Here is an 11,380-nt window from a genome sequence, read left to right as displayed (position 1 = left end):
TTCGGAATTTTTTTTTAGCTCTTTCTTTCAACCTCTTTGTGAACAACTTTCCCCCTGGACAATACTATAACCTCTAAGTAAATAATAATTATGCATAAAATCTGATCTTTTTTATGCCATTTGGAGCCCTCCAGCTCCCCAAATCTACTTGCACCTTACTTGGGAATGGAGATGACTATTTGCCACCTCACAGACGAATTTTCTTCCTGTTCTGTGCAACTAATTTACCAGCCACTCTGAGAGGGGTGTATGATGCTTTTAAATGTAAACTGTTATGCAGGGGCCCCCATGTGATCCAACCTCTGAACAGCTGCCTTTCAAAGTCCTATAACAAAGAGAATTGGAAATGCGATTCAGGGCTTTCTTAGAATGCTGAATAAGGATTTGACCATAATCACAGAGGACATTTTCTTAAGAATCTTTTGCTCAAATTTCTGAAATCTTGGTTCCATCTTCCTCTTTTCTCCCACAGTGCTCAGATTTGCCTCCCAGCCCTGCTCAAGCTGTCTCTTCCTCTCTGGGGCTAACACATAACTTCAGCTTTATGGCTCTTTCTACCCATTACGTAAATCACTGAACCTCAGGTCTAGCATGAAGCGGCTTCCTGCATACACTCTTCCTGAAGAGAGGAGGCAATGTATTCCCCCAAGTCAACATTCTCTTACCTGGACATTCAGGATGCCAGTTTGGGGGTGTTTTTTGTTTCTGAGGACTCACTAGATTTCTACAGAGAACACCTTGAAGTCAAGGGGGTGCTGGAGAACATCAGAAGCAGCAGAAAGCACTGGCCTCGTCATCTCGTCTGCACAGGGACCCCTTGTTTTGACCTTGATCGGGGCCTGTGGCTTCTGTCCTGAGAACTGTCCACTCTGCCTGCTCCCTGATCTTTCTGTGCACGCCCCGCTTATGGGAAGGTTTTCTTGTGGGAACAACCCCTGACTTGTCGGGGATCTTGTCTTGGGCCAATGTGAAGCAGCCAGATGTGGGAGGGAGCAGGCAACTTGTTTCCAGAGGGTTAAGAAGTTCCAGGGCTTCATGTGGAGAGGGGCTTCCTGCCATGATCCAGTGCTCAACTGGGGCTCTGGTTCAGGACCCTCTGCTTCTGGGGTGACTTGCTCCAGCTCCTAAGCACCCCACCTATATTCATACTAAATGTATCCTACCATGGTGGGGTGATTTCCTTTTACTGCGCATGCAAGAATGCTGGTGTGCAAGAACAGCTCACCTAGTTGAGGAGAATGGGGACCCCACTGCATGGAGACAGCCAAGCGTCACCCCCAAGTATGGGCTATGCCAAAGATGGCCTGGCTGTGTGCAGCTGGCATAATACCCCAGGGTAGAGGGGCAGGGGCCTTTCGGGCATTGTGGGCCAAGGGCACTTGGGGGTGCTGTGCACACTCCGGTGTCCGTCTGCCCAGCCAGGTGGGTGACTCTTGGGAAGCGGCTGCTGGAGCTGTGGGATCCTGCCAGCGCGGCTGACCGACCCTCTGCGAGCCAGCATTTCCTCCTCTGAAAGCTAGAGGAGGTATTAGCGACCACTTAGGACATCCAACAAAGAGGAAAGGACATAGCTGGCAGCCAATCAAGCGTTTGTGCTACTGGTGGCTGTGATTACATGCTGGCTCAGAAATGCTAGCCTGCCCCGGCCCCGTCTGGACTTTCCCAGCTCCGAAACGCCCCTCCGCTGCGGCGTCATCAGCATTTGACCAACAACTCTGGCTGGAGGACGATATACATACAAGATTTTCTGAGCGTGAGATAAAAGACGAGCCCAAAGGAGGACCAGAGGGGCAGAGGCTTGGCTGGCCCACAAATGCTCCTCTCCACCTGTCTGGGCTGCCGGGACCGCCTGGAGCTCTGGTTCTGTCCACCCCCATCCGCCCATATGCCAAGTCTGCAGTCTTGATTGTCACCACTTGGGGAGGGGCGTCACTGACTTTGCAGAGGGTGGAAGGGGGGGTGGGCGCTGCTAATACTCCCCTCTGCCGGTGACCTTCTGGAAGCCAAGGAGACAGTGCCCATGACTTCTTCCCCAGCAGACTCTGATGGGGAAGAGTTAGTGTATCTCTAACTCTTAGGAGAATCCGAGCAGTCCTGAGCAAGCGGTGACGGCGGGATTTTTGTCTTTCAGATTCACTTGGCATGACAGGATGGCAGACTCAGGAGGGTCCCCGAGGTGTGCGCTTTGTTTCTTATCTACGCCTCTTTCCCAGAAAGTTCCTGAGAAGTCCGACACCACGCTGCGCTGCGTGATATCTGGTAACCCATGCCAGCCGGCCATCCGCTGCCCCCCTCTATCTAACCTGCTAGTTGGCTCACAAAGGCATCATTTCGGACAAAGACCTGGGAAGTTTTTTCTGAGTAATCTCAACTGAGCAACTCGATCCTCTCTGACTTCTGTTTGAAGAGATTTCTGGGGTACTTCCTGCATGCAGTGCAGTGATCTTCCTCATTTACCCTGCGGTTCTTGGTTAGGCAACTTCCACGCCCACCAGTTTTTCAGATAATCCATTCTTACTTTCCTGTGGCACGTAGGAATGGCGAGAATTGCTCCCTGTCAGACAATTCACCGAACTCTTCTCCCACCACTCTTTCATTGTTAGCCCCAAACTGGCTACATGGGCCCCCAACTTTTTGGGGCAGGCTAGTCTGCAGAAAAGGTTAAAACCCTGACAAAGGGTGTGCAGTGGAGGAAAATCCAGGGACTGGGCTCCTCTCTGGATAAGAGGGTAAGCAGCCCAGGCCCAGAACTGGTAACCCCCATGTCCAAAAGGATTTATTATTACAACAAACAATTAGGTAGGGAAGTGGTATTTTGAGCCTTGTGGTTTGGTCCTTCCTTCTCGGACTTCTCTTCTTCCCCCTTATCATGGAGGTACCCGTGGTGTTTCTGGTGGGCAGGCAGAAAGTTCTTCCCTCCCAATAGACTTCTTTTAAACCCAGAGACAAGAGCCAGCTTTGGACATGGCTGCATCGTCTTAGCAGAATCGCTATGGCACTTCAGTCTGGATGCTGGAGCGACTCGAGCTGAGCCCTTCCAGCCCAGAACTGAGCCCCTCACCTCTGCGCTCGTCCTTGGGGTTCAGCTAGGAGACAGGCCTACACACACTCCTGAGCTCTCAGAGTGGGCTCTCTTGTCTGCGCAGGAAGCCTGTGGATGTACCCTCAACATGGCCACCATTCTTCCCCCATCTCTTCCCCTCCCATTCCCCCCCCCACCAGGTGGTGGGGTGCTGGAGAAACATCCTGGAGGTGACTCTCAGTGCGTGGCCTGCAGGAGGCTTCACACAGGAGTGTAGGAATTTTGGGTGAGGTTTCCAGCAAGTGGAGGGAGAAGAGAGATCCACCCACAAGGTACAAGATACCACTTCCCTGCGCAGGTCTCATTTCTGGCCCATCATTCAGATCTGTACCACACCAAGGGAAAACACCAGTCAACCACTAAGAATTGGGGGGAGGAGCTCGATCGTCCCTATCAGTCTGAATAAGAGACTGAGTCCAAGAGGTCAGGATGACCCCCAGGTCTGACTCACACATACTGTGTGCAGACCCTTCACGTGAACAAGGAGCAATCGCATCCCCACTCCCAAGCCTTGTTCTGCACCCCCAACCTTGCCACTGGATTAAATCTCCCCATTAAGTAACTCCTTCCTAAGAAGGAAGCTTGTACAACTGGAAGTGGGGAGCAGGCTGACGAGGACAGGCCGAGGTCAGGCTCCATTAGAGGCAGCCTGGTTCAGTCACCGGCCTGAAGGGGCCTCTGCTCAGCTGCTGCTCAGCTCGGACATGGCATGGCAGGATTCTGTCTGCTGCTGACCCCAGGGACCCCTGCTCAGGGGCCTGTCTGGGAGGGGAGGCAAAGAGGGACACCCACATTTGGTGCAAGCACGTTCTTGGCATCGGCACAGAGGTAGCCGAGATAGGAAACCAAAAATTTGAGGTGACGTGGAGGGGATGGGAGATAGCCTAAGTTGTCCATGGGTCCATGTGGGGCTCAGGCCTCACAGATTTTTTTCTTGCTATTTCCTCAGTTTCTTTTAGCGTTCCCACATTTATGACCTTAGGAGAACATGGGGTTTTCTTCTTCTTTTAGTGGTCTGTGGGGTTGCTCATCAAAAACCTGTGCTCAGGAGTGTTCCTGGGGTGGTGTTTACAAACACCGTTCAGTACACGGTCCATGGTGTGGACTCAAGGGAGAACCAGCTCTTTGGGACACACTGGGATACTTCTCCCTGTCACAAGGAAAAATATGATTTTTTGGGGGGTGGGTATTAGCCCAGAAGTATCACATGCACTTAATGGTTGCAGGGAGGATGTGAGACTGGGGAGGGAGAAAGCTTAGTCAATTTCTAACATTCTCACCTGTGCACTGTCCCTGACTAGGAAACCCACCACCCAGACATCTGTACTCTCAGGAAGATGTGGCATTTGCTCATTCACTTTGTTCTTCCCTCTGTCACACCAGAATACACACTCATCTCTCTGAGCACGGTCAAAGGATGATTTTCAAGAAAGTATCGTGACGCCCACATACATATGAAATGAGTGTTTCAAAGATGTTATCCGATTCTTTGAATAAAGAAGGCACAGGAAGAGTTCAGGCCTGGTCAAAGAATATCTGAGGAATTAGTTATTTACTGGCAACTTAATAAAGGATTGTTAGGACTGCTGAGTCAGGCAAACATTAGTTAATGTCCTACAGGGCAAGAATTCATCTGTTATTTATCTTTTCTGCCAGACAGATTACTCACACCTCTATTGAGTAAAGTTCTCCAAGCTTACTTGTAACTCCACTAAACCTGGAGGTTTTCATCAATAGTAATCACTGAATGAGACAAAGTTTGTTTCCTTCGATAATTCTTTTTGCCCCCACATGACACTGAAAGATGTTGCCATATTCTAAGTGCCAGGCAATTTTTCTCAATAACTCTTTGAGATTAGAAAGAGTATTTCTCATTTTACAGGTGGCTTCTTCCCTGCACAACACAGTCTCAGCACATAATATGTTCAGTAGAGATTATTGAATGATTCTAGGGTTCTCATCCACCAGAAGCAGTTTCTCCATTTCACCAACAGACTAATGTGCATCCCTACAGCAGTGTATTACCCATTCCACCCCCTACCAGCTTTGCAATTTTCTTTTTGAACGTTATTTAACATTATAAGCATATTCTTATTTCTTTATCATCAGGTCAGCCCAAACCAGAGGTAACTTGGTATAAGGATGGTCAAACCATAGAGGGATCCGACATTATTTCCAGCTATGAATTCTTCGAGAATCAGTATATTCACATGTTACATCTCTATGGGTAAGTGGCCATCCCTCTGTGGACTGTTTACTAAGATCCCTGTCTTGTGTGTCCTGAGAGGGTTTCGATGAATTAAAGCCAAAGATAGCCTGTGCTTGCCTTTTTCATCCCAGGGTTAGGCATTCCTGCAGGCGTTGGTCAACGGCATCCAGCAATGACTGCCAGACTCTGGGCACTAGTGTCCTAATTTGCTGCCATGGAAGGAATCGCAACTTTATCCAGACTTTTATTCAAGGCGGTCCGGCCATCAGTCATGTTCATATGGGTTTTCACTTAATCTTGTTTTTCATTCTGGCAAGTTCAGAAACACAAGAGAAGCTGCTCTATTATCCAGCCTTTCTTTCTTCTTCTTTTTAAAAAGGATTTATTTATTTATGCATACAGAACTGGGGTACAAGCCAGAGGTGCAGGGGCAGTGAGAGGATTCACCAGAGACAGAACAGGGAGCAGAACAGGCAGATCGATGAAGTACACTGCTGAGGGGAGCAGCGGGCGGGTCAGGAGAGGTCTGCTGCACCATGTGGTCACCTCCGGGGCGGGCGGGGATCGAACTCATGCAGAAGTGGCTTTAGCAGAAGTGGCTTTAGCAGTGAGGTGGCGATGGAGGTAAGGCTGGACACCCGCCCCTCGGACTTTATGAAGACGTGGTACTGTCCAGTACAGTGTTTTCTAATTCTTCATCCTTCGCCTGAGAACCGTTGGTTCGCATCAAATCAGGAAGCACCATATGCAAAGCAGACTAGCAAGAACTGCTCTGCTGAAGCGAGCAGGAGTTTGTGTTCCGGGCTCCCGAGGCGGCTTCACCGTCTCCATGTCTCATGAGTCCCTAGGAGCCTGGTGTGACAACACCGGTGGCATGGCCTTGGGTCTGACAATACCATGTAGGACTTGGGTTTGAATTCTAGTTCTGACAATTGCTGGCTCTATGACGCCATTATTTTACCGCTTCAGAATGCAGTGTCTTTATCCGGGAGAGAATGAAATAATTTTCTGTTCATGAAAAGCCTTCTAGGTAGTAGTTGCTCAATAAACACTAACTCACCTCCCTATTCACGCTTCGGTTTCAAAGGACCCTCAGAGATCAACTCACCATCATTGAAATGCTTGGCTCTGTTGGCTTAAAGCATATTGAGCCTGATAGTCAAAGGATCCTTCTATTCATCTATTATTTAGTTTTTTTAAACACCCTTGGTGAGGCAGCTCTATGGGAGCCCCATTAACTGATTCTAGCGATCAAGGTGAACAGCAAGAATATCGTCCACATACTCGGAAAACTCCAGTCTAGCTTGGAAGACAAGTGGTAAATACATCACCCTCTCCATTCTCCCGCTTGCTGCCCCTGAAGCAAGGGCGGAGTTGAGGGGGGCATGGAGTTTGGCTCTTCCTGCTTCTTCATTTCCAGTTTTGCCCCATTCAAAGTAGAACCCACCTCTGCGTCACAGTAATTCTAGTTACCGGCACATCTGTCCAGCCTCCAACATTCTCTCCTCTTTTGCATGGGCCTCTTTGGTGGGGGAGGGGCTTATTTATTGCTTAAGATTGACAGATCAATCAGTAGACTGTGGGCCTCCAATGGGCAAGAATCCTCTTTGATACACACAAATGCATCATAGATCTATATATTTGTGGTAGTGAATTTGCTTCATCAGCATAGGCAAACTTTTTCTATAAAGTTCCAAAGAGTAAATATTTTAGTGTTTGAAGGTCATATAATTTCTGTTACAACTGCATTGTAATGCAAAAGCGTCCACAGACAAGAAATGAAATAGCTGTATTTCAATAAAACCTTATTTCTAGCTGTAGGTGGGGGTGGGGAGAGGGCCAGACTTGGCTGAGGGCCAAGGTTGGCTCGTTTGCCAACCTGGGTGGAGGTAGTCAGATCCTTGAGGACCTTTGTGTTCCCTCTCCTTGCCTCAGGGCACACAATACCTGTTTCTTGACTGGCTCTGTTAGTGGGCAGAATGAGGGGTAGCAAGACCCCTAAGTTTGTCTACTCTAAATGGGTTCTGCCATCTGCCGCACAAAGACAAATGTACAAGTCCTTCAGTGGAAAAGTCCTTAATTCAATTAGTATGCATTAGAGAGAAGAGCAAAGAAAGAATATGGTTAAAATGGTTTTCCCATGAGGGCCCTCCCTGGTGGTGCAACCGGTTAGAGTGCAGCACTATGAAGCTGTCTGCAGCCACTGCAGCACAAGTTCAATCCCTGACTAGGGAGGGGACCTACATGCATGGCAGACCTCTCTGGCTCGCCCGCTGCTCCCCTCAGCAGTGTACTTTGCCATCAGCCTGTTCTGCTCCCCGCTCTGTCTCTGGTGAAGCCTCTCACCGCCCCTGCACCTCTGGCCTGTACCCCAGCTCTTGCATGCACGGATGAATGGACCTTTGAAAAAAAAAAAGTTTCCACATGAAGCACCGAGTTACCCATCCCCTTGGGGGTAAATGCCCAGCCAAGCAGAACCGGCCTGAGCAGGACTGCTGAGTCTCAACGGCCTGACACACAGCAAAGGTACGCTCTGCAGGGACCCATAAGAAAGAGGCAGAAGGAGCCAGGCAAGTCTGGAAGGAAAAGACCAAACTCAAAATCTGCAGAAAGGCTGTCACTGTCAGCCTCCCCATGGCCCCTCACCGAGTCTCTAAGTGTCTCTTTCCACGTCCCGCAAGTCCAAGGCCAAGAAGCAAGCAGTTTGCTGTTCTGCATTTGTCTCTCTGCTCCATGCACTTGCCCCAGGTTTTCTTTTCATCACCTGCTCCTCCTTCCTTCCCAATCCTTTCAGCTTCTCCTCTCTGCCCAGTGCCCTCACCTTCCATTGGGTGGGGAAGGGAAACTGGAGCCTCCCCTTTTCCTGGGGATCACACTATTACAGTCCTTGGTCTCACACTAAACTAAAATATTCTATCCAGTTTTTAGCCAGAGCGAAACTTCATGCTACTCTTTTCCTAATGGAATTGCCAGATAGAATGGAGCTCTTCTGTAATGCATTTGTTTGCATAGACCAGGCAAAGCTAATGTTTGTAAAGAGTACAGGAAGCTAAGAAATGGAAGAATGCAGCCATGATGAAGCCCCAGGAGGCCGGGGGGCAGCTTAAAATGGGAAATCTGCCAGCCAGACAAGAACAACCAGGGAAGGGAAATTGTGATTTGGAAGGGGCGGGAGGTCCTCGGTCTCTGGGGTCCAGCAGGGCCGTGGTTTAGGGCAAAATTGAAAGATTGTATGGGACAGAACTCAATCTTTCCAAGCTCCTGGCCTGCCATTTTGAAAAGCAGCCTCCTACAGGAAACGTTCAGTCCTGCTAGGATGTAATAAACATGGCCACGTTTTCCTGCTGGGTAGTAAATCTTCTGCGCACTAATGGCTTTTAAAAGTTGTGACTTTTACACCAGCCACACCGGGAGCCTTTAAATCTCACTTTCACCCTGGATGCTTTCCTCCAAGCCCCGGGTGACTCCAGTGCCTTGTCCAGGGTGAGAAATGTTTTCTATCTGAAAACATTCTTAGGCAAAGCTGCCTGACTTCTCCCTGTGTGCTAAGTGCTGGTTGGGAAAATGAGTGGTCATTTATGTAACTTGCCTTTCAAAGAGTCAAAGTCAGTCGTTAGAGAATTAGCCTCAAATTGTCTTGCCTTTGTCAATACACCACCACCAACGGTATTAGCTCAGAGCCCTCGAAGAAAAAGTACGTTATCTATTTGCATTTAATCTTTGGGTCATTTAATCTTAGACACTGGAAAACTCCTGTTTCTGGGTTTCCTAAGGGCTTTTCCTGGTTTAACCACTCTTAGCTGCTGTTCTGCTTTGCAGACAAGGGCCCAGCTGCCATGCTTATCGGCCTTCTGGTCTTCCCTTGCTCCCCTCCGAGTCCTCCCTGTCTCCTCCTCTTCATTCCACTCTAATCTCAAAGAACTATGCACCCTGGACAAATTAACCCCAGATGAGACTGATCAGGGCTCAGGTGACATTTCCATGACTGCAGGTCATGTGTGTTTGGCAGGTGAGAGGAACAGAAAGCCAAGAAAACATTCCAAGGGAGAGAAGTACCAATGAAAACAATATGGTTTGCACTGAAGCGTGACTTTTTTTTTCAGAAGATGTAGGGGCCGGGAGGGGTGGGGAGGAGAGGAAAATGCAAATAGATATTTTCTGCTTCATAGTGAAAGCAAGTTGCCACGATGTGTATACAAATGGGGAATTGTGGTCTTGCATGAACACTAGTTAAAGAAAGGCAGCAAAGCTACAGATAAGAATCTGTCCAGGAACCCACAGCAAGAGAGAAGCTCCTCCTGCAGCCAGGAGGCTGCTTTCGTGTCCTGCCCTGCTGAGAGAGAGCACAGATTCCCAAGGGGCGGGAGGAGGGTGGGTGTGGCAGGTCCTGGGGTAGGAACATCCAGTAGCCCTCTGGCTCTGGTCAGCTCTGTGTTAGCTCTGGCTGGGCTGGAGGCAGACTCCGTGGAGGACCTGGTGGGGGCAGTGAGCAGACACGCCCAGGAACCACCAGTCAGCCTGCGCCTGGCGTGTGTGGGTTGACCAGTGTTCCCCTAGATTCATGTCTCTCTTTACCCTGAGAAAGAGGCCTTATCTGGAAATAGGATTTTGTAGGTATTATTAGTTACATAAGGACGAGGTCGGAATGGATTAAATGTGGCCATAACCCAGGAACTAGCACCATGGAGGTGGGGGTCCACCTTATAGAGAAAGGGAAGCGTGACCTGTGACAGTGGGAAGCGGGTGGAAGCGCAGGCACCTGGCCTTCCCGGCCTCCCTTGCACTGTCGGAGGCAGTGGTCTAGATACTGGACTCACAGGCTGTGCTTCTATGCTCTTTGTGGTAGCTTGATCCAGAGCTCTGGGAAACAACTACACGGTGTATCGAGCATTCAGATAATGGTAATGGCAGAATTTCCTCTTGCCTAGCCTGGCACAGGTGGCTCTGTCCTGGGGCTTTCCTGTCTCGTAGCTCTGACCTTCCAGATGATCCTTCCTGAATCACCGTATGAGAAACAGCAGCCAGCCTTCACCTGCTGCGCTATTTCTTCATATTACTCTTTTTAAAAAACAATATTTATTTAATGCAAACAGAACTGGGGTACAGGCCAGAGGTGCAGGGGCGGTGAGAGGCTTCACCAGAGACAGAGTGGGGAGCAGAACAGGCCGACTGAGGAAGTACACTGCTGAGGGGAGCAGCGGGCGCGTCAGGAGAGGTCTGTTGTGCTATGTGGTCACCTCCGGGGCAGGTGCAGATCAAACTCATGCTGAAGTGGCCTTAGCTTCTCAGTGCTCTGCTTTAACCTGCTGCGCCACCAGGGAGGGCCCCATAGTACTCTTTTACTTGACTTTCCCACCTCCTGACCAGCCTGAAAGTCCCAGAGGAGCAGTACAGGCATCCCCTGCTATCTCCCGGGTGCAGGTGCACAGGCAAGAACCCCGAAAACACCGGCTACCAGAGGCAGTGACTTCGGCTCCCGGTGCATTCCCTGCATTGTGGGGATGGGTCGCTATTACTTGGCATTTCCACAGCCTCATGCACTTGTCATTGATGAGAAGAGCCTCCAGGCCTTTCTCAGGGCCACACTTGATGTTTTCTGTGGTATACTAGCTGTGTGGACGTGAACAAGACACTGAACATTTCTGTGCTGCAGTTTCTTCGTCTGAAAAATGAGTTTGTGATGATTTAAATAAGGTGATTCATGCAAAATGAACAGGTGTGTAAGTGGCCAATATCAGTGGTTATTAATTGGTTGTTAATATCAGTTTGTTGCCCATTCCCTGAAATCAGGGCCGGATGTGTTCCCAGAATGACGCTGGAAGAATTCCTCTGTCCCAGTTTATCATAAGTTGGTTCAGAGCCAGAATAACTTTATGTGAGTAGCATTGACAGTGTTAGCATCAGCATGGACTTTTCAAAGCCCAGAAGGCAATGAATATATAATAGGAAACCTGTAACCTAGACCTGGGGTAGAAGCTTTTTGGGTCACATTTGTTTCTAGAAAGCCTGTTTGGATGACTTTTAGAAGTCTGGATGGATTTTAATGACATCCCCGCCTTCTCAATTATTTCTGAGGGGATAGACAGGAC

General features: G+C 49.2%; 1 protein-coding gene across 1 annotated transcript in view; it reads left to right on the top strand.

The window, feature by feature from the left end:
* The first annotated feature begins 2,150 nt into the window (after positions 1-2,150).
* The window catches only part of ALPK2 (alpha-kinase 2), a 71,660-nt gene continuing 62,430 nt past the window's right edge, over positions 2,151-11,380 (top strand). Inside the window, exons 1-2 of the mRNA XM_004684016.2 lie at positions 2,151-2,259; positions 5,192-5,309. Coding sequence (XP_004684073.1) covers positions 2,151-2,259; positions 5,192-5,309 — 227 coding nt within the window. The remainder of the gene's footprint in view (positions 2,260-5,191; positions 5,310-11,380) is intronic.

The sequence above is a fragment of the Condylura cristata genome, unplaced genomic scaffold, assembly GCF_000260355.1.
Source record: "Condylura cristata isolate star-nosed mole 26May11 unplaced genomic scaffold, ConCri1.0 scaffold00016, whole genome shotgun sequence".
Lineage (NCBI taxonomy): Eukaryota > Metazoa > Chordata > Mammalia > Eulipotyphla > Talpidae > Condylura > Condylura cristata.
Note: the sequence above shows the minus strand (reverse complement) of the source record. Positions and strands in the feature narration are given on the sequence as shown.